The sequence below is a fragment of the Nilaparvata lugens genome, chromosome 10 (genome assembly GCF_014356525.2).
Source record: "Nilaparvata lugens isolate BPH chromosome 10, ASM1435652v1, whole genome shotgun sequence".
Lineage (NCBI taxonomy): Eukaryota > Metazoa > Arthropoda > Insecta > Hemiptera > Delphacidae > Nilaparvata > Nilaparvata lugens.
Window position 1 is genome coordinate 11,224,067 of NC_052513.1, and position 22,623 is coordinate 11,246,689.

Sequence of the window (22,623 nt, forward strand, 5' to 3'; positions counted from 1 at the left end):
GTTTATCAATTCACTTATCTTAGTCATATTTTTATAAAAGTATTGTTGATGTCTATTTCATAAGAATCCTTGATTGAAAAATCTAAAATAAATAAAAATACCTTGATTATTTAACATATTTGAACATTCAAAATGTTCTATAAAAAGGGGGGTTTATTAGAAACTATCAATGCTTAACAAACTTACCTCCTAGTACCCTACGCATTTTCAAATGTAGTCCTCTATCCTCTTTGACAGATCCTTATGCAAACTGGTGGTAACAACATCCTTCAACTTGTTACAATAGTTGCGCAGCATGTGGTTGCGGCACTCAATTTTCTTTACCGTCAGATTTGGTAAGGTCTAGCTTCAAGAATGCTATTGTAGACACTGCTGTCTCCATCAGCAATCATTCTGAAAACGTTTTTTAATTGCGTTAAATTTATAATTTCATCTCAATATTGAATAAAACAATTTATAAAATATATACATAGGTTATAACAATTTATACATAGGTTTTATATCAAGTCTATAAGGACTGAGGCTGTTTGAAAACCAATTATATACAGTTATGGTACCTAGTCACTAACCTCAGCGCACTGCATTATTCAAGTTGGGATTGATGTTTTCAATTGATATGATTAATAATTGTAAGATAGTAGATATTCTAGGGTTCTTATTCATTATAAAATTTTATTTACATTATTATTATTACCTTGCATATTGCACATTGTACATTTCTTCACTTGCCAAGAAGCCTTCTACGATGGTAGCAGCTTCCATGCTAGATGAGCTACCATTCCAGTTCTTGAAGCACGTGTGATGTGTGTCTCCAGGCTTGCGTGTACAGGTTACACAATATTTATTTTTCACGCCAAAGTACAGAACCTGTCTTGTGTGGTATCCAACTATCGCTGCCTGAAATAAATAATATTTATGATAATAAATCCGAAATGCAAATCATAATATTTCAAACATTTTACGGATTTCAACAGAAATATTTGAATGTTTTCAAACACGTAGAATTTCCATTTTCACATCTAATATAATTATCCTTTTATGTGAGATGAATATATTATTTGATATTTACTAGAAATTCATTTTACTCCTACCCTGCTCTATATTTCTGTATTAGGGTACGTCCACAATGCACGCTGGTTAAGCAGGTAGTCAGATTCAGATTTTCGGCGCCGAATATCTGACTCTGGTGTATCTGACTTGGAGGTGTCCAAAGTGCAAGCAGGTTGGCAGGTTGGATACGTCACCTGTGTTGTGGCCAGTTAAGAAAAAATGTATAAAGTGATGCAGTGAAAAAATAAATGGCGGCCATTTAAAAACTTTGAATTAAAATAAATCGAAATAGGTATAACTTAATATTTAAATATCTATCACATCTACTTAACATCAATCTTCATTTGTGAGGCGATATTCCTCCAACAAGCATCAACTATGTTCCTATTAGAATAGAATGTTCTTTCATTCGTTTATCCCAAATCGGTGGATTTAACTGCACTACTGAAATTAGTTCTTCTATATCCATCACTAACAACTTATAACTTACAACTTATAACAACACGAACGGTCCGACTCGCAGGTTATCTGAAACCAGAATGAAAAATTCATTCCGGTAAAAATCTGACTCAGACAGCCTGCTCGCAGGAAATCGGCGCGCTGGTGCACTATGGACGCTTCCGTTGACTAACATGGGAAAGTAAGCGGGCCGAGTCTGCCTCTATCGGCGCCGACTGTCTGACTCAGAAAACCAGCGTGCATTGTGGACGTACCCTTAGGCTAGGCGCACACCAGTTAGTCAAGACAATACTAGTCACGTTTAGTCACAATACTTCACATAGTTGCTTATGAAGACATGTCTAATTGCAATGACTAATCAGTGTGAGTTGTATCATAAGCAACAATGTGAAGTATTGTGACTAAACGTGTCTAGTCTTGTCTTGACTAACCGGTGTACGCCCAGCCTTATGGAATATGTTGATGGGGACAGATATTTTAAATCTACTCAATAACTATTGTTAGGTCATTAGATGAAAAATCATGATACAATTACTAAAATATCAACTTCACCCATACCAATAATTATTAAAAGTAATGCTTGGTTTCACTAATATAATGATAGCTATTAGTCCCCCAAAAAATTTGTCTAGAGACACCTATGAACTATTTTGATTAGCCTATTTTTTACAAGCTATATAAGTTTATTAGTATTGAAACTTACCATTCCAGATAGGGAGTTATAGTTCCTCCTGTATGATCTCTTGGCCCAGCTTCCATCAGCAACAACAGTCAACAACGGCACTCCTTCATTGTTTACGTCACCTCGCTCTTTAGCTAATCGAATTTCTTCTTCAGCAGCCTTCCTCATTTCTTCAATTGCTGTTTCCTCCCAACCTTTAGAAATGAGAGCTTCATGTTTCTCGTATGTTTTTTTATTCATGGCGTGAATATTCATCGAAGAGAGTAATCTCTGCAAGGCGAGAAATCCTCCACCATTGGTGATGGAACCAGCAACGGCTGCAGAGTTTATGTCCATAGATGTTTCCTGAGGTTCAGGTTCAGTCCATATTGTTTTTACCATATGGCACATGTTGCAAGTGAACGTTAGCCCACTTTTCAACCCTCTTTTTATTTCACTAGTCAATTTCATGTTGACAAATGAACAGCCGAATTGAGGCGCATGCCCGCTCAATTCGACAAATTGTTCAATCAGGAAAGCAATGTCTACTATTCTGCGACCACTAATTTTAAAGTCGGCAGAAAGAGATGTAGGCTTAGAATTCTCAATCATGAGATTTGGTACATTTTGGAACATAATATCATCTTCTTCCCCACAGCTCATTACCTCAACATCATCAATATTTCTTTTTTTGCTTGCATCTTCCGTAATGCCTACCTCTTTCTGCTTTCTCCACTCACGCAACTTTCACCCCCCTTATTTTTAGGCTTTTTACGTAACAGGCGTTTTTTGTTCCCCATTATTATAAACTGCACTTAAATTCAAAAAAATAAGAACACACTGCTGAACAATAAAACTAAACTAAGTTTAAACACTGAAGATTCAACAAAGACAAACTATGGGTAATTCAACAAATAGATAAACAAAACAGCTTCAACTTCCTATAATTTTCTTCCAATTGAACAACTATTATTGTAAGGAACTGTAAATCACTTCACTCGTGGACGCAGCAGAAGACTAGAGTGAACAACCAAACATAACCCACAAGAAATATTCAGATTTGACATTATGTGAAATTTGAGTTCCCTCCAAAATGAGAGTGAGCAAGCGACCGAGCGTGCTACTATCTTACGGCAGTCTGCTGAACTACTACGACAAACCAACCGTCACAATCAGTGGTCCTTTTAGACAAGTCATGCATTACTTTTGGAATCTCTCACGTCTACAGTTTACATCGGATCTTGTTGAAAAAAATTGCATTGGATAAAGAATTTAATTGAGCAAGGAATGTGTTTTTTCAAAATTCAAATATTCCTTCCAAAACCCTAGAAAAAAATTTTAAACTCTGAAAAGTTTATTTTTGATTTAATTATAGGAAGTAGTTTTAAAATGAAAAAAGTAACAAATACATGCTTTGAAGAATTTTATTCTGTTTCCAATGATGTATAATACGTAAATTTCCGTCCATAAATAACGACGCTAAACGTTCCAAAAGATAACATTGATCTTATGGGACATTCAATCCAATATGGCGGTAGATGACCCGCACTCTTAAGGTAATAAATCATCATAAAATATATTTTTCTTGACGAATATATTTGAGGAATTATTAAAAAGAATCAACAATAAATATTAGATCAGATTTAGGTACCAGAGTTAGGTATAACGTGAATCTCGCTTCAAGTTTATTTTGAGGAATGAGTGAATACCTGTATTTTTGGATTGTTGAGAAAGGCGTTGAACTCGGTGAGCAGAGCGCACGCGCAGTTGGTGCCGATTAGCGAGGATACGATGCGGCGTACGGCCGGCCGACACTTGCGCCGCAAACTGGAGCTGGGCGAAGCCAGGCAGAACACGATGGCGCGGTGCAGCGGGGCGGGGGACCCGGTCAGCTTGTCACCGTGCTCCAGCATCAGTTTCTCGCACAGCTGCATCACCAGCCACAGCGCTGCAAACCACAAAATTGATTGACTTATTTATTCAACTTCAAACGGTACTACACCAATTTTACAAGACAAATAACAGTAAAAAAAATTACAAGCAAACTGCCTTTACATTTACTTTGAGCTATCGATTGGGAAGCAATGGTACAGTGAGCTCAAAGTTGAAAACGTATAATTACGTGCTTGATCTGTTAAGCAAGCTACTCATTCAACGTATTTATACGTTTTCTTTATGGCACTGAGAACACTACTTTGACAAGGAATATCTCACAGCGAAAGGGTTAAATATTATTATGGTTGTTATTGATATTGATGGTTCGAAGTATTTATAAGGAATATTGAAAACTTGAAGTTAATCTCACTGCAGACCTATTATAATTGACAAATTTGTCGATGATCAAATCTGGAGATTACTTTAACTAGAGCTTGATAACGTTGTAACAACCGAAACTTGTTCCTTTTTATAACATGAGTAAATTTAAAGCAAAAAGTGAGTTGACCTTATTTCAAACTCATAATCTAAATTTGGGAGAGGAATATTAAAGGGTTTGCCTGTTTTTTCTCTTCCAATATAATTTTATATGTAATTTTGAACTAATGAATAAATAAATAAATTGACTTAGCTTCAGAAAGTTACATCGATTCAGTTTTTCTCCAAGTTGAAAAGGCAATGGAATTTAGGAATAGATATATTCCTAGCCTAGTGCTTATTTGGGCATCAATCTTTTCCTCAGCAAAAGACAAAAGAAGAAGTATCAAACTCCAAAAAGTGATTATTTAAAAAATCTATCTTGAAACTGAAGAAAGAAGAAAGCAATTCCCTCACTCAGTTATCGAGCATTGGTTCATATGAAGCTTATTGACTAGGGCAGCCAGCCCGACAGCCATGCTTTTAAACAATCCCTATAAGTGACGGAGTGAGCGACCGGTTGCCTTGTGTAATGAGGACCTAATCGTTTATTTATTTATTCATTGGATCAGCTAAAATAAATATACAAAGTGAAGAAAAGAAAAAAGGATAAAATTCACCCAAAGCGCTAGAACTAAAAAATATGGACAATTTAGCGACTAACTTCTGATATCTAGACAATATATTGTGAAAATTGAGGTTATATGTACAAATTCACATTCATATCAACAATTACATTTCATTTTAAATTCAATTCAAAAGTCAACTCTCTAGGAAGTATATTGAAAAATTTTCTCCCCATAAAAAATGTTTTTTTCTTAAAGAAATCCAATCTATGCCTCTCCTCGATCCTTCCAATATGGTGTTGTAGCCATGTGTTTCGTTTCTTGATCTTGTTGACGAGTATTTTTTAAAGTACATGACTACGTCAAAAAATATTTCCCATAGATTGTTAAGATTCCAAACTGTGGAAAAACGAGTTTTACTGAGTCTAATCTTTTTAACTTCATTATTATTCTGAGAGCTCTTTTTTTGTTGTAATAGTATCTTATCAAGGTTACTCTTGGTTGTACTTCCATAGATAGCAAGTTCGTATGCCAGATGAGAAGGTATTAAAGAGTGGTAGAGGGATTTCATTGTCTGTATACTGCAGATATATGTCAATTGCCACAAAGCAAAAAGGCCGGGGGATATCTTTTTTACAACCTGAGAAACATGTTTATCCCATGATAAGCTGCTATCAAATATCAAGGCCTAAGAATTTTGTGCCATCCACTAGTTCTAAGGTTTCGCCATTTATTTCAACATTTGGGGACCAATGATTAATTCTTTACCTTGTTGAAAAAGGAACTACAATGGACTTGCTGGCGTTTAAAAGAAGATTCCTATTATTTAGAAATTTATTAATGGAATACAAGCCAACAGCGGATGCTGCTTCAATCTCTTCAATGGATTCACCCGAGAAGATGATGTTTGCATCATCAGCATAAAGACAAACAGCAGCTTTCCCCTGGACCACCCCAGGCAACCCTTTGATGTAGCACAGGAACAATAAAGGACCCAATATTGAGCCTTGAGGGACACCATATTTCAGACTCCTCAGGTCAGAGCGGTATCTGATTTTATATTGCAGCCCATACGTTTCTTCAATATGCTCTATCTCAACAAATTGTTGCCTATCCTTCAGGTACCATGTCTGTTCCATTCCATTTACACCTAGAGTTTTCAACACATCTGTCAAAACATTATGCCTCACACTGTCAAAAGCACGAGTCATATCTAAGAATATGCCAAAAATTTTCCTTTGTCGATTGCATTTACGATAGAGTTAATGAATTCGACTCCAGCAGTTATCGTGGACTTTTTAGAGCGAAACCCATGCTGCTCTTTGTCCAAAATGTTATTTGTTTCTAAATATTCTATTAGCTGCATGTACACCACACGTTCAATAATTCTAGAAAATACCGATAAAATAGATACTGGTCTATAACAAGCAGGTTCTCTGACATCACCCTTCTTAAATATTGGAAAAACCCTGGCTACCTTTAAAATGTTTGGAAAATGGCCCGATATCAAGGAGGAATTTATCATTAAAGATATTACTAATAGTAAGAGGGTTTGTTACATGAATTCCAAAATCTATAACACTTATATTTGAGTTTTTATTTTTGTTTTTACCAACATTATCGTTAACAATCTTCCAGATAACTCTATTTTTATTTCTTGCATTGGCGACTTTTTTGTCAAAGACTTTTTGTTTATTTATTGCTATTTCATGTCTCAAATTTCTCTTTCTAGTTTTAATTTGATTTTTTAAATCACCACTCTTTGTATTTCTAAATATTCTTTCAAGCTCTAATAAGTCTCTCTTTTTCCTCGCTGCTCGAATATTTATCCTTATTTGTTTCCTTCTCATTCATAAATAGCTTTGGAAAATTAATGTTGAAATAATATGAAAAAATTGAAATAAATACATTATACTTATCACTTACTGAAGATTGATAAACAACCATCCAATTGACGCTCTCTAAATCTTTGAAAAATATATTGGAATTATAGTCGTCAAATCTCCTGCTAAGACCTCTTATTGTTTTTTTTTGTGAAAGTTACTAACATTGAGAATTTCAAATAGCTGAGCATCATGATCTGATATATGCCTGACACTTTTAAGTTTTCATCACAAATATTTGTAATAAAATTATCAATGGCAGTTTCAGAGGTTGTAGTTATTGTATTTGGAAAATCGACCTTAAAATGACATATTATACATTTTTAGAATATTTCTGAACTTATGGTAATAGTATATTTCGCACCTAGGGCCGAAAATGAGACTTTTCTGGCTCGAAATCGGTTTTCAAGTCCGAGGCCGTAGGCCGAGGACTAGAAAAGATTGAGAGCCGAAAAAACATTTTTGCCCATGGTGAGAACGTTATTTTTCGCCACACAGAAAAATAAACAATATACATATGAGAATAATTGTCTATTATAAGCACTTCCGAAAGCAAAAGTGGAAGGTCATAGCTCTAGCAAATCTGAGGTAATCTGAATATCAAGAAATTGTCCAAGTATTTTTTATTTTTTATTATGATTTGTCTAAAAGATTATGTAAGAGGTTGAGTTTATACTTTTTATTCTTCCAAATGACAATAAGATGATATTATTATAAATGTTTTAATTATTGAATGATAAACACAAATTATGAAAAGTTTTTGATCAGCTGTTTTAGCACACTTGAAATTTGGCCAATCTGAATGTCAACGGAAGTTTAGGTTAGAAGTTCTATCCTACTCTAAAAATCGAATTATTTGAATAGTTTATAATATATATCTTATCTGTATTTTATTCATCCAAATAAAATGATAGTATATTATTGCAGAATACTTTATTGAATTCTAGAAGCATAAAATGATTCCGTTTATCCATCATGTTCCGTGATAAACGCTGTAACTAGGAGGTTTGAGGTTAGATTCTATTATACTCTGAAAATTGAATTTGAATAGTTTATAATATCTCATTTGTATTCCATTCATCCAAATAAAATTATAGTATCTTATTGCAGAATACTTTATTGAATTCTAGAAGCATAAAATGATTCCGTTTATCCATCATGTTCCGTGATAAACGCTGTAACTAGGAGGTTTGAGGTTAGATTCTATTATACTCTGAAAATTGAATTTGAATAGTTTATAATATATATCTTATCTGTATTTTATTCATCCAAATAAAATGATAGTATATTATTGCAGAATACTTTATTGAATTCTAGAAGCATAAAATGATTCCGTTTATCCATCATGTTCCGTGATAAACGCTGTAACTAGGAGGTTTGAGGTTAGATTCTATTATACTCTGAAAATTGAATTTGAATAGTTTATAATATCTCATTTGTATTCCATTCATCCAAATAAAATGATAGTATATTATTGCAGAATACTTTATTGAATTCTAGAAGCATAAAATGATTCCGTTTATCCATCATGTTCCGTGATAAACGCTGTAACTAGGAGGTTTGAGGTTAGATTCTATTATACTCTGAAAATTGAATTTGAATAGTTTATAATATCTCATTTGTATTCCATTCATCCAAATAAAATGATAGTATATTATTGCAGAATACTTTATTGAATTCTAGAAGCATAAAATGATTCCGTTTATCCATCATGTTCCGTGATAAACGCTGTAACTAGGAGGTTTGAGGTTAGATTCTATTATACTCTGAAAATTGAATTTGAATAGTTTATAATATCTCATTTGTATTCCATTCATCCAAATAAAATGATAGTATATTATTGCAGAATACTTTATTGAATTCTAGAAGCATAAAATGATTCCGTTTATCCATCATGTTCCGTGATAAACGCTGTAACTAGGAGGTTTGAGGTTAGATTCTATTATACTCTGAAAATTGAATTTGAATAGTTTATAATATCTCATTTGTATTCCATTCATCCAAATAAAATGATAGTATATTATTGCAGAATACTTTATTGAATTCTAGAAGCATAAAATGATTCCGTTTATCCATCATGTTCCGTGATAAACGCTGTAACTAGGAGGTTTGAGGTTAGATTCTATTATACTCTGAAAATTGAATTTGAATAGTTTATAATATCTCATTTGTATTCCATTCATCCAAATAAAATGATAGTATATTATTGCAGAATACTTTATTGAATTCTAGAAGCATAAAATGATTCCGTTTATCCATCATGTTCCGTGATAAACGCTGTAACTAGGAGGTTTGAGGTTAGATTCTATTATACTCTGAAAATTGAATTTGAATAGTTTATAATATCTCATTTGTATTCCATTCATCCAAATAAAATGATAGTATATTATTGCAGAATACTTTATTGAATTCTAGAAGCATAAAATGATTCCGTTTATCCATCATGTTCCGTGATAAACGCTGTAACTAGGAGGTTTGAGGTTAGATTCTATTATACTCTGAAAATTGAATTTGAATAGTTTATAATATCTCATTTGTATTCCATTCATCCAAATAAAATGATAGTATATTATTGCAGAATACTTTATTGAATTCTAGAAGCATAAAATGATTCCGTTTATCCATCATGTTCCGTGATAAACGCTGTAACTAGGAGGTTTGAGGTTAGATTCTATTATACTCTGAAAATTGAATTTGAATAGTTTATAATATCTCATTTGTATTCCATTCATCCAAATAAAATGATAGTATATTATTGCAGAATACTTTATTGAATTCTAGAAGCATAAAATGATTCCGTTTATCCATCATGTTCCGTGATAAACGCTGTAACTAGGAGGTTTGAGGTTAGATTCTATTATACTCTGAAAATTGAATTTGAATAGTTTATAATATCTCATTTGTATTCCATTCATCCAAATAAAATGATAGTATATTATTGCAGAATACTTTATTGAATTCTAGAAGCATAAAATGATTCCGTTTATCCATCATGTTCCGTGATAAACTTTTCGGAGACAAATATTTGCTTTTCAGAATTAGTGATGAGGTTCCACAAGCCATTCATTTTCGAATCACTGTTCTCAACTGTAGCTAGTTTAAGCAGGAGACAAGCTGCTGTCAAACCTTCAGTCACAGAAAGCACCTGAAAATGAAATAAATTGATTTTTTTTTTAATTTAAAAGATATTAAAGCATACTGAAATACTACACACACTAACACATCTAAAAATTAACGGAAGTTACTAAATACCTAAGAAATATGTAAATACTGACTGGACCCCTAGTAATTAGGTAGTAACTAGACACCTAGAAATTACTTGGATATGAACTCGTAGAAAGTAGGTGAATAGAACAAAGTTTACAGAAATAACCAACAAAACTGATCTGTACAAATGCACGCGTTTCTATAGGTCCATTGATCTCTCATTATTATCCGCCTCATTACCCACGCACAAACCTAGAGCTCATGTGGGCATCATCCTCAGAAAAAACAAGTATACAGTATCTTATTGGAATAAAACACTGTATGACTAGAATAGAATAGAAAACTTAATTTGTCACAAAAACAAAATCAATACAGTTTATAAAGACAAACAAAACATGAATCCCACATTTATTAGAGTTTTGGACAATGGGTGAGAGACTGAGGAGTTTCAGTTAGATCATTCATAAGCATGATGAACTTGGATAATATTCTGCAGAACAAGAAATTAATTTGGATTTAATGATGAAAGTAGTCTACTATAGACTTCTCAGACTTCGCCTCTCTACCTCTTCACTTTCAATTGTGAATACATTACAATGGAAATTTAATAGAATTGATAAGACGACTAAATTGACTATTACCAATAGATAACTGTATCTAGCCTATTAAATCAAATGTAATAGATATATTAACGAATTATTTTTATATTACAGTTGATTGACAATAGAAAATAATAGTTGCTTTGAAACTATTAGCTTGCTTACCTGAGTGGGCTGGGAGACAGCCTTTTCTACGCTCTTAATCAACAATGGCACAAGTTCCACGCCCTGCGAAAGAGTGTTGCCATGGAGGCAGGCTGACATGCATTCTATATAAGCGGTTCGTACGCTGGCTGTAGACGTTTTCAGGCCAATTCCTTTCTGAAATCAAAATTTAATCCGTCAATTAGTAGTATATACCTTACTAAACTATTCAACTATTTGTGTTCAATTTAATTGAAGCAATCACAATAGAAAATGTATTTGGAATGAGAAATAGGATTGGAATAATTTTATGCTACTGATTAATACGAGTACCTTCCAAAATCAAAATGTGTGCACGACTGTCAACATTTCAACTGGGTTGAAAAATTGAGGAAGCAACTCCTAAAACGATTGGAAAATCTTACATAAAAATCACACAGTGGAGAAATATCATTTACATAATACAAATAGTATGAAATGCATGTACATTGTGCTCTCTTAATAAATTTTAAGCAGAGAAATCTGTTTTCAATATATTTAAGAATATTTGGTGCTCAATTTGTTTTTATTCTGACTTTGATGTTTTAGTAATGATAATAAATAAAATGAGTAAATTGGGTTTCACGAAAAATTCAGAAAGAGTAAATCAATTTTTAATTCTGTTATGAGAAATAAATGTGACTTACCATCAACCAATTGATAATCCTTGTAGGAGTTTGCGTAGTGAATTTTGCACACCACAGTGATAGCATTTCCAGAGATTTGATAAGCGTTTTCTCATGCACTGAAAAATCATACAACACGACATGAAAACTTTGCGTAAATTCTAATTTCTTAATGTACGAGGGTGAATCAAATGAAAACCTTAAAAGTGTTGTAAAGTTGCGAGAAGTTATAGGATTGATCCGGTAGTTGGCAGGGATGTTCGTTGAAGCTCACACAATGACTACCAGGTGCATTGCTACAGTGACCTTGCTACACACAACTTGCGGTGAGTTCAGTTTCAATATGGCCGCCCCATTATCAATATGCACCGCGTTAGAATAGCTATCAGTCATTCGTTACTTGAGCAGTGAAGGTGTAAACCAATGGAAATTCATTGCAGGATGACAGTACAGTATGATGATTTATGTTTGTACAGAAAAAACATTACCATCAACCAGAAACACAAAGAGCAAGTAAGGAATGGCGCCATCGCCAAAATCAAAAAATCTGAACTCAGCGATGAGCAGGAAAACTCATGCTGACTCTCTTCTGGGATGTGAACGGAGTAATTTTGGAGCATTACATTGACAGGGGAATGACAATAAACAGTACCTCTTATTCAAATCGCTTAAAAATCAACTTCGGACAGCAAGCAGGAGTAAACGGTGAGGACTTGTCACTTCAAGTGTGTTGTTACAGCATGGCAATGCCCGACCACATACAGCCCGTCTCTCGATTCAAACTATTCAGGATATCAAATTTGAATGCCTAATGCACCCACCTTATACCTTATAATACCTTGCCCCTAGTGACTTTCATGTGATCGGAAAGCATAAAGATGCAATGGATGGCAAGCATTTGCAAAGTGATGAAGAAGTGAAAATCGCGGTGCATGAGTGGCTACAGGCACAACCAAAAGTCAAAATTCTTCAAACGTGGTATTCATGTGCTTCCAAAGCGGTTTAACATTATGCATAACACTTCAAGGAGACTATTTCAAAAAATGGTAAAAGTAAGTTTTACTTAGTTGTCAAAATAAATAATTTATAACACTTGAGGTTTTCATTTGATTCACCCTCGTACTAGATAATTGGATGAATTATCGGATTTTATAGCTTGTTGATTCCGATTCCACTCGAAATCCATCTCCTTTCAGTAAGTAGTGACATACTTGATTTGCTTTTTATTTGAATTCATTATAATTCCGAATATTAAAAGGCTCATTGACGACTTTTATTTATACGTGCTAGGTGGGAACTTCCCGCGAGGAACCCCCCTCAACATATGATTATAAGAATTTATACATATATATATATTGATTCATTGTACCTAGTAAAGAGTGTTTTTTATAAGCAATAAGTGTTTCTTATCAATTTTCCCTACAGTGGAATCAGAATTATGACTATAGGATATCTTTTTGTGTAGTAAACGGGACATGAAGTTGCAACATACTTATAAATTCTGGCATGAATACTTGATTGTTTAGGATATTATATAATAGCAAGAGGGAACTGACAGATCTCCTTTCTTCCAATCTTTGAACATTAAATATCAACCTTAGATTGTCTGTTGAAAAAGCTATCGGACAGAATGCGTTGAACTTTTTAAAATAAAGATACCTTAAAAATTTATTCTGAATTTTTTCTAAATCAAGAATAGCGCTGCTGTGAAATGGAGCCCAAACTAAAGCAGCATATTCAAGTTTACTCCTCACTGTAGCATAGTACAATTTCAAAACAACGTCACATGCTGTAAAAGGCCTACAATTTCGAATAAAAACCCTAGCGACCTATTAGCACCATTCATAACATGTGTTAGGTGTTCCTTAAACTCAAGAGTAGGGTCCATTATGACGCCCAGGTCCTTTATACGGATAACACAATCGAGGATTGCATTATTAATATTGTAATTGTAATGAAAAGGATTTTTCTGACGTGTGAATATCATGTATTTTGTTTTTGATATATTTATTTCCAATCTATTTCTCAAACACCAGTCATGAATCGCATTCAGATCCCGCTGCAAGAGACAGCAATCCTCCAGACTAGAAATAGGTCTGAAAAGTTTTACATCGTCTGCAAAAAGCAAAATACTAGATTCTTTAATATGGTCAGGCAGATCATTCATGAGTAGGACGAACAACAAGGGACCAAGGTTTGACCCCTGTGGAACCCCAGAAGAATTGGTAAAGTAAAGAGATCTGTGATTATTAAAAACCACATAAGACATCCTATCGGTTAGATAACTCTCAAAAAATGCAATCAAACTATCAGACAGGCAAAACCATTTCAATTTTTTCAACAGAATCCCAAAATCCACCGAATCAAAGGCTTTTTTGTAATCTAAATAGATAACATCCATACGACCATGCATGTCTAGCTGCGAAGAGACAGATTGGGTGAACTGCAACAGATTAGTTATAGTTGAGCGCGATGGCATAAAACCATGTTGGAATGAGGAGATTGCGGGTCTTACATGGTTGAAAACTTTGCTATATAAAATATATTCAAAGACCTTACTTGGAGAATTGAGGATAGTAATGGGACGAAAATTCGAGATTATATTCTTTCCACCAGTCTTATGAACAGGTGTCACCCTTGCAGCTTTCCATTTTTTAGGATATTTATTCAATCTCAAGGACAAATTGAAGATAAATTGTAAAGGTTGAATAAGAATATCTCTACAACCTTTTATAATGTATGCTGGTACACCGTCAGGCCCACAAGATCTAGTTGCTTTAAGTTTATTTATAGCTGAATTTACTTCATTTTCAGAAATATATGAAACTTGTAATATGTCAAGATGAGGAGATGAGGAAATGCTGTCATATGATTCATTATCATTATTATGTTGGATGTTATTACGGTTGTTGCTGTTATTGTAAACAGATGAGAAATAATCAGCAAAAGCCTGCGGTACTTCCGATCGGTATACCTGCACCCATTCCACTCAAAACACTTGAGTCCGATCTAGACTCTTTTTACTCGCAACATAGTTCCAGAAGTGTTTAACGTTTGAATTTATGTTATTTTGTAGAGATTCTATATAATTTTGTTGTGCTATGTTGATTTCACTTTTTATTGCAGCTCTCAATTCCTTGAATTTGTTCAAATAATATCCCGAAAACGATTTTTTCCGTGCACATTTCTTTTTTAATTTAATCATCTGGATAATGCTTCTAGTAAACCAAACCGGATACTTCGATTTAATAATATTTTATTTTGGGCACATGCGAAGCGAAAGCATAATTCAATAAATCGTAAAAATAGTCTACAGCGAGATCGACATCGTTGAATTCATAAGTCTATGCCAATCTGAATCTCTAAGTGTGAGATAAAATTCATAGTAGTTTGCTTTTTTAAAATTGTAATACTCGATACTCAAAGGGGGATGCAAGAGGCTCTTTTAATCAAAAAACTAATATCTAAGCTTGGGTGATGTGGATCTTCAGCAAGCAGAGGGCTTGTTTCGTGCAAAACAATCAGAGGTAGATTACTCAGCACTAGATCAAGAGTTTTGGCATTGGCATTTAAAACATTATTAAAGGATACTAAGTTGAATAAACACATGCAATTCATCAGTCTGGCATATTTACTAGGACCACAACAAAATTAAAACTTGAACCATTTATTTCATTCAGATTAAAGTCACCCAATATTAATAAATCATGTGAAAAAATATTATTATCACTTTCAATAAAATCAAAGAAGTCACAGTAATCGAGAAGACCAGATTCAGGGGAGAAATAGACAACATTGATAAAGATTACTTTATCTTGTGCAGATAACTTGACAAGTAAAGATTCATAGCGCGCTGTCGCCCGGACATGAATGAGTCGGGAATGCCAACTGTTTTTCACTGCACAAAGTACACCCCCTCCCCACCGCTTTCCAGACACCAATCTATCACGGTCACACCTAAATACCCGATAACGAGAATCGAACAATTCACTATCATGAATCTCATTACTCAACCATGTCTCAGACAACGCTACAATATCATAAGTTTCACCTAGTACAGATCTGAACAAATCATTGGTTTTAGTGCGACAACCTCGAATATTTTGATAATTTAATTTTATCAATTCAGAGTTTACATCAGGAGAATTCATTTTTAATAATGAAATAATAAACTATAGCAGTACATTGAATTAGAAAGATAAATAGCTTTACAACAAAAAATAAAATAACATTGGTATCGTAATAGTAGAGTGCATTGGGGTTTATCATAGCAGGGATTTATTTGATAACTGTTTTATTTTAGTTAGTTTTTCGACTCGCAGTCAGCTGTGTTGGCGTCTTATCAACGCCGCTTCCACTGCCTGCAAGTTTTGCGATATCATTATCAGTTTTGATTAGCTGAATGGCCGAGTTTTCGTCTCTTCTTATCTTTATGTTACCCTTTTGTCAACCCATAGAAACTTAAAGTTCATCTGATTTTTCACCCTTTTTGTTTTAGCAAATAAATTCTTCTAGCCGGACATAGAGACTGGTTTATGTAGACGGGAGTATCCATTGGCATGCCTATATGTCTTGTAGACAGAGTCCTCTTCACCCGTCGCCTCTCCAGCAATGGATGGCAAGCATTTGCAAAGTGATGAAGAAGTGAAAATCGCGGTGCATGAGTGGCTACAGGCACAATCAAAAGAATTCTTCAAACGTGGTATTCATGTGCTTCCAAAGCGGTTTAACATTATGCATAACACTTCAAGGAGACTATTTCAAAAAATGGTAAAAGTAAGTTTTACTTAGTTGTCAAAATAAATAATTTATAAAACTTGAGGTTTTCATTTGATTCACCTCGTACTAGATAATTGGATGAATTATCGGATTTTATAGCTTGTTGATTCCGATTCCACTCGAAATCCATCTCCTTTCAGTAAGTAGTGACATACTTGATTTGCTTTTTATTTGAATTCATTATAATTCCGAATATTAAAAGGCTCATTGACGACTTTTATTTATACGTGCTAGGTGGGAACTTCCCGCGAGGGACCCCCATCAACAAATGATTATAAGAATTATACATATATATATTGATTCATTGTACCTAGTAAAGAGTGTTTTTTATAAGCAATAAGTGTTTCTTATCAATTTTCCCTACAGTGGAATCAGAATTATGACTATAGGATATCTTTTTGTGTAGTAGTGAAGATGATTCAACATTTTTGAGAATTTTTATGATAATCTCAAGAATGTTCCGATGAGTCGTTTCATTCAACAATAAAATATTATAGTGTCAAACTTAAGGTCGTCAACCCATCTAGAAGCTACTTAAAGAAGTATTTTAGCGACTATTATTATAACAGTATACATTAAGATGATATATATTATTGATATCTCCCTTCAGACAAGCTAAGCAGCAAAAAAAAAATACTGTACGTGTTTGAATATAACTGTGACCGACCGACCCAGAATGGCGGTACAATTAAGAGATCTCTAAATTCTAAAGGGCGAGTCATGGCACTTTATTAAACAACAAACTTTAGCATTCTATTAAACTTGTAAAATTTTATTAAATGAATTAAACTAATTTAAATTTGGACAATAACAAAAATAATCTATATCGGTTCATTGCACATTCTAAAAATTCAAGATGACTGCATGTAAGATTTTGCTAACTGCTTATTTGGATTCTAACTGTTCACGAAGGTAGCGTGGACTCATTTCTCAATAACAAATTTATGATACTAGGGACTCGGTCATTCAAGGGTTTTTAGCATGAGCTAGAAAATATAATGGCACTAACAATCGATCAATTTATAAATTCATTACTATTTAGAAATTTTCACTACACTGATTACTCCCGGATAACTTACTAATTTAAACAAACATTGACATATTCACTTCAAATAATTAATAAACTACTTCAACTTAACTCACGGCGAAAAATAATACATATTAACAAACTTAAACAGCAAACAAATTCAACACACACGTTAATTTTCAGCCCTCGAGGCCCGAGGCTACCTCTGGATTTTAAATGTGAATTCGGCCGCGGCTTGATTGGAACTGAACTATTCCACGCAAATTATGTTTCTCTTCCACCAACGAGAAAACGGTCCACGTGGAGACGAGCATAATTCCGTGGGAAAGGAAAATAATGCAAGTTTGAAATATTCCCAAATACTCGTGTATTTTCCATCGCTAACGGAAATACAGTTCCGTGAGAATACCTCAACCTTGCATAAAATGGAGGCTTCCCGGACGCAAGTTAGCAAAATCTTAATGTGAGAAAATTATTTTTTAACAGAAAAAAAAATTACACACAAAATTCAACTACAAGATCACTAAAGTCTCATTGTTGAAGTCCTAATTCTACACTTTTCGAATGAACCCATACTAAATTTCTCTATGAAAACACAAACCCATAATTAATTTATTTTTTTCAATATTATCACCATCACATAACAATAGTCATTAAAGAAATGTTTGTCACCTTCGATTTCCAAAACTTTGATGAAATGATCAGCAGCTACCAAGGCCACACTCTGTACACTTGTTCCGGACAGAGCGTTATAACTCAAGTTACCAGCTCCCTGCAAGTATCAACAACAATCATTTTTTAAAACATTAACAATCAAATATGATTACCTACTTAGAGCGGAAATCCATGTTGTACGACGATAGATATGTGCTTTGTTGCAATTTATCAACAACTTCTGACAATGAATGAAATATAATCCAGATGGTTATCAAAGACAAATTATCATGAAGAATCTCATGTGACTGTACACTAAAATCTACCTACTTTGAATATCCACTTATATAAGAATGAACCAACAAGTAAATCCACTTTAGTATGTAAGTGGTATGTGAGTTCAATAGTAGACTCCAGTCCCACAAGATTGTAATTATCTGCCTAATAAACTGGAAAAAAAATTGATAAATAATAGCGAAATACAAATTACCAGAGGAAAGGTATACAAACTATACAAATCATGCTTTCTATTTCCCTTGATATTTACTATATTGTAAATTCCAATTCAAGCACATCCAATGAAATTGAAAATAGATGTTAAGCTGAACCCAGTAGATGTTTCCAATCATAAGCATTACTGAAGATGATACTTATCTTCAGTATCTAATCTAGCTCATCTATCTACTTCAGTATGTTTATCTCAGGATTGAAGCTCATCCCATAAAAATGAAATAGATGCATTCTGTCAAGAAGCTTTTCAGTAATATAAGAGTTACTGTACATAAGTTTATTGAAAATTTCATTTATTAAACATTGAATTTAGTTCTGTTAGCCAAAGTTCACCCCGGACTGTGGTGCTTAGTAGAGAAGAAGAAATTTAGTTTTGAGAAGCAGAAAAATACGGAAAGATAGCACAAATACTAGCATTTATACTAGCAAAAAATTTAAATTTCCTTTATGAATCATATAGTCTCTTTTGATATTGATGAGTAGAATCTTCATCAAATATGTAGGTTCCATTATGTGTATTTTTAAGCTTATATTGTTTTGAAGAGACGGATTCAAGGATCCAAAGGTTCAAAGAACCCCACACGTCAACCGAAGCTTATTGTGTTCCCAAGTAGTATGTTAGTTATGCAACCAGTGTTCTTTACAATAATCCCTATTTCCCTATACTAACATCCCATTCCTCACCCGGTTGCTTTTTGCAATCCAGTGTGATATGCTTGGCAGTCTCTTCAGACTGATTAGTCCTCGTGACCTACGTGAGTTCCACTCCTGGCCTTCTTTGAAGGTCCTACAGCTGAGAAAGGGATGGCCAAGTTGCCTCTAGGGCGCCCGGCCACCCTTGACTCAGCCCCAAGACCCACATTTGTGCCTGGAGTTTCACCCATCTCTGGTCTCTTGGTCTTTTTCTTTTTGCCCCTCCGAAACTTCACAGGGTCAGAAGCCTCACCTCTCCCAAGAAGTTCTGCCTAAATCTGGTCTCTTGGGTTTTTATTTTTGCCCCTCCGAAACTGCCCTGATGGGGCAGATCCCGTGGGTTTGAAGGCAAGGCAACTTCTGGAGTTGCCTTGAGGTTCATTTTAGTCGCCTCCTACTACAAGCATGGATACTGTGGGTGAATTCTGGTTTTCAACACATTCTTGAGTACGATGATCGACTCAAAGCTCCCCCAACCCACAGGGGGCATTTTTAAGCTTGGTGACTAATTGATATTATGTGTAAGCTCAAACCTTCAATTCATTCTGTATTTGGTCATTTTATTGTTTAGTAGTCTATTGTCTATTTTATATTTTGTAATGGTTTTTGTTTCTGAGTGCATTTTTTGTCAATTGTCTATATTAAAGTATATAATACTACTGTTCATGACAAGTAAATAAATATGAATATGAAATTTACGAATCATGGTGGAAATCTAGAGAAGAACTGACCTCGAGGATGCTGATTTTGTGTGTGGCGACCGTCAACTTTCCTTCAGAGCCGTGGAAAACCTTGAACATGTGCTGCAGCAGTGACTCGAGGGCCGAAGCATCGCTGCACTGCGCTGCCAGGTATTTGCACGCATCGGTCGCCTCCTGTCGCGCCAAGTCCTCCTTCGAGTGCAGATTGGCTGCAATCAAACCAAATCATCATTTCAAGTTTTTGCATTCCAGTACAACTTCAATATTTCCAAAAGTTGGATATTTTAAAGTTGAAAAGTCATTGGATATTTGAAATAATTATTAAACAGTAATAATATACCAGCAATTGGTTAACAGCATTTTCTAATAAAATCTTTCATATTAAAATCAGAATTGTTGGTTTGTAGTTTTTTGAACTAACCCATCAGTGAAATAGACATGATCATCTCAACTTACACTGTTAGCTTTTAATTCAGGATTGTTTGATTAATTTTGTAAAATTGCCTGTCGAATCATCACATAGTTGTGATTATGTATTGTCAATGAAAATAAGTCATACTACAACCCATTTCATTTTTATTTCACCACCTACATCACAAGGATGAGGGGCACGTCAAGAAAGCCACTACTTGTCAATCACATCCAAGGAATTTGAATAATGAAGAAATAAGACTGATAGTTTAATTACTAACGGTATTTTCAATTATTATGTATTTATACTGTGTTCTTATCTGTATAGGTTACTGCATTTTAATTTTTTCCAATGACGATCGGCTAATTTGAGATTGCTGATTCAGATTCAACACAGTATTAGTGCAGCCGCTGATATACTTTACTCTTTACATCACACCTATAGAATTTTTAAAAATCAAGAAATAAGACTGTGTACCTGTTGCACAAAAGCCGGTTAAATTTTAACTGTGATAATTTCACGAGAACCAATCAGAGAAGGCTTTTTTGACAAGAACCTCTAATTGGTTCTTGTAAAATTTAACCGTCTCTTGTGCAACGGGCCTATGAAATAAAATAATTTTATTACCGTATTCAAAAATAAATATGATGTATAATGGAATATAGTTGGATTACTTACTGGTAAGACTTTTGCCGATATCGAGCGCATACTGGGAGAGATCGATGGAGACGCCTTGCAGGATCTTGCCGACACTTTGCAGGATGATCTCCGGGTTTCTGAGCATGGCCTTCTGCATGGCGGGCAGCAGCAGCTGGCTGAACTCGTCGTGCTTGACGCGCAGCAGCAGTGGCCTGGCTTCATCCAGCAGGAACGCGGGCGGCTGCACCTTGCAGCTCACTCCCACCTTCAGCAGAATGTCTAGCAGGTTCGGCTGCAAACCACCAAATCATATCGGTTGAAATTTGAAGAATACAGGATGAGGAGGAGGAGGAGAAGGACGATAAGGAGGAGGACGTGGAGGAGGAGGATGAGAAGAAGAAAAAATTGAATCCAAATTTCGGTACCTTCATGTTCAAGGGAAAGTAATACTTTCCTTACCTGTCAAGTTATTATTTTACTTACTTGGATAAAAATAAAAGAATGTGCCATACAGTGTCCCACGAAAGGTGTAATAGCCAAAGACCTTAGATTCTACATAATATTTGCAACAAAAAATGTACAGTAACATTTTCTTATATCGACCTTAGTTTTCGATACATATCGATTTTCCGATATTCTTGAAAAACTTCATAACTAGAAAACCATCAGTCAAAATCTAGTTCTAATAATATAGTTTGAAAGAGGAAGAAATTTCAAATTTCCTTTGTGTGACGTTTTCGAACTTTTTATGAGCGCTCAAAGTTGAAAAAGTACATTTGACGAGTTCAAAAAAAATTTCAAACAGTTTGAACGCACATAAAAAGTACAAAAACGTGAACAAAAATCAAATTATATGAATCTATTTGGCAACTTCTTCCTCTTTCCAACCATATCCTTGGAATCAAATTTTGACTGATAGTTTTCTAGTTATTGACGCTTTTCAAAAATATCGAAAAATCTATAAATCTTGAAAACTAAGGTCGATATAAGAAAACTTTACTGGACATTTTTACTTTCCTTGCCCTATTACCATAGGTAAGGAAAGTATTGCTTTCTGAAAAATATCAAGGTACCCCAATTTCTAAATTTCTATACGTTTCAAGGTCCCCTGAGTCCAAAAAAGTGGTTTTTGGGTATTGGTCTGTATTTGGGTGTGTGTGTTGTGTGTGTGTGTGTGTGGTGTGTGTGTGTGTGTGTGTGTGGTGTGTGTGTGTGTTGTGTGTGTGTGTGTGTGTGTGTGTGGTGTGTGTGTGTGTGTGTGTGTGTGTGTGTGTGGTGTGTGTGTGTGTGTGTGGTGTGTGTGTGTGTGTGTGTGTGTGTGTGTGTGTGTGTTGTGTGTGTGTGTGTGTGTGTGTGTGTGTGTGTGTGTGTGTGTGTGTGTGTGTGTTGTGTGTGTGTGTGTGTGTGTGTGTTGTGTGTGTGTGTGTGTGTGTGTGTGTGTGTGTGTGTGTGTGTGTGTGTGTGTGTGTGTGTGTGGTGTGTGTGTGTGTGTGTGTGTGTATGTGCGTCTGTGTACACGATATCTCATCTCCCAATTAACGGAACGACTTGAAATTTGGAACTTAAGGTCTTTACACTATAAGGATCCGACACGAACATTCTCGATCAAATGCAATTCAAGA

At 34.5% G+C, this 22,623-nt stretch overlaps 2 protein-coding genes across 2 annotated transcripts in view; both read right to left on the reverse strand.

Moving 5' to 3' along the window:
* LOC111064570 (eIF-2-alpha kinase activator GCN1) overlaps positions 1 to 22,623 on the reverse strand; it is a 113,648-nt gene that overhangs the window by 85,556 nt on the left and 5,469 nt on the right. The window contains exons 6-14 of the mRNA XM_039436620.1: positions 21,041 to 21,293; positions 19,981 to 20,159; positions 18,065 to 18,164; positions 11,608 to 11,705; positions 10,943 to 11,098; positions 9,960 to 10,116; positions 3,880 to 4,124; positions 2,213 to 2,536; positions 726 to 897 (exon numbers count right to left, since the gene is read on the reverse strand). Coding sequence (XP_039292554.1) covers positions 726 to 897; positions 2,213 to 2,536; positions 3,880 to 4,124; positions 9,960 to 10,116; positions 10,943 to 11,098; positions 11,608 to 11,705; positions 18,065 to 18,164; positions 19,981 to 20,159; positions 21,041 to 21,293 — 1,684 coding nt within the window. The remainder of the gene's footprint in view (positions 1 to 725; positions 898 to 2,212; positions 2,537 to 3,879; positions 4,125 to 9,959; positions 10,117 to 10,942; positions 11,099 to 11,607; positions 11,706 to 18,064; positions 18,165 to 19,980; positions 20,160 to 21,040; positions 21,294 to 22,623) is intronic.
* Positions 572 to 2,908, reverse strand: LOC120353268. The gene is made up of 2 exons (XM_039436274.1): positions 2,213 to 2,908; positions 572 to 897 (listed from the first exon to the last, which is right to left on the reverse strand). Exons 1-2 carry the CDS (start codon positions 2,831 to 2,833, stop codon positions 691 to 693), a joined length of 828 nt encoding a protein of 275 aa, XP_039292208.1. The 5' UTR covers positions 2,834 to 2,908; the 3' UTR covers positions 572 to 690.

Coding starts and splice junctions, on each gene's coding strand:
- LOC120353268 (XM_039436274.1), bottom strand. CDS start 2,833: ATGAGCTGTGGGGAAGAAGATGATATTATGTTCCAAAATGTACCAAAT. Junction 898..2,212: donor ATAACTCCCTATCTGGAATG/GTAAGTTTCAAT, acceptor TATTTATTTCAG/GCAGCGATAGTTGGATACCA.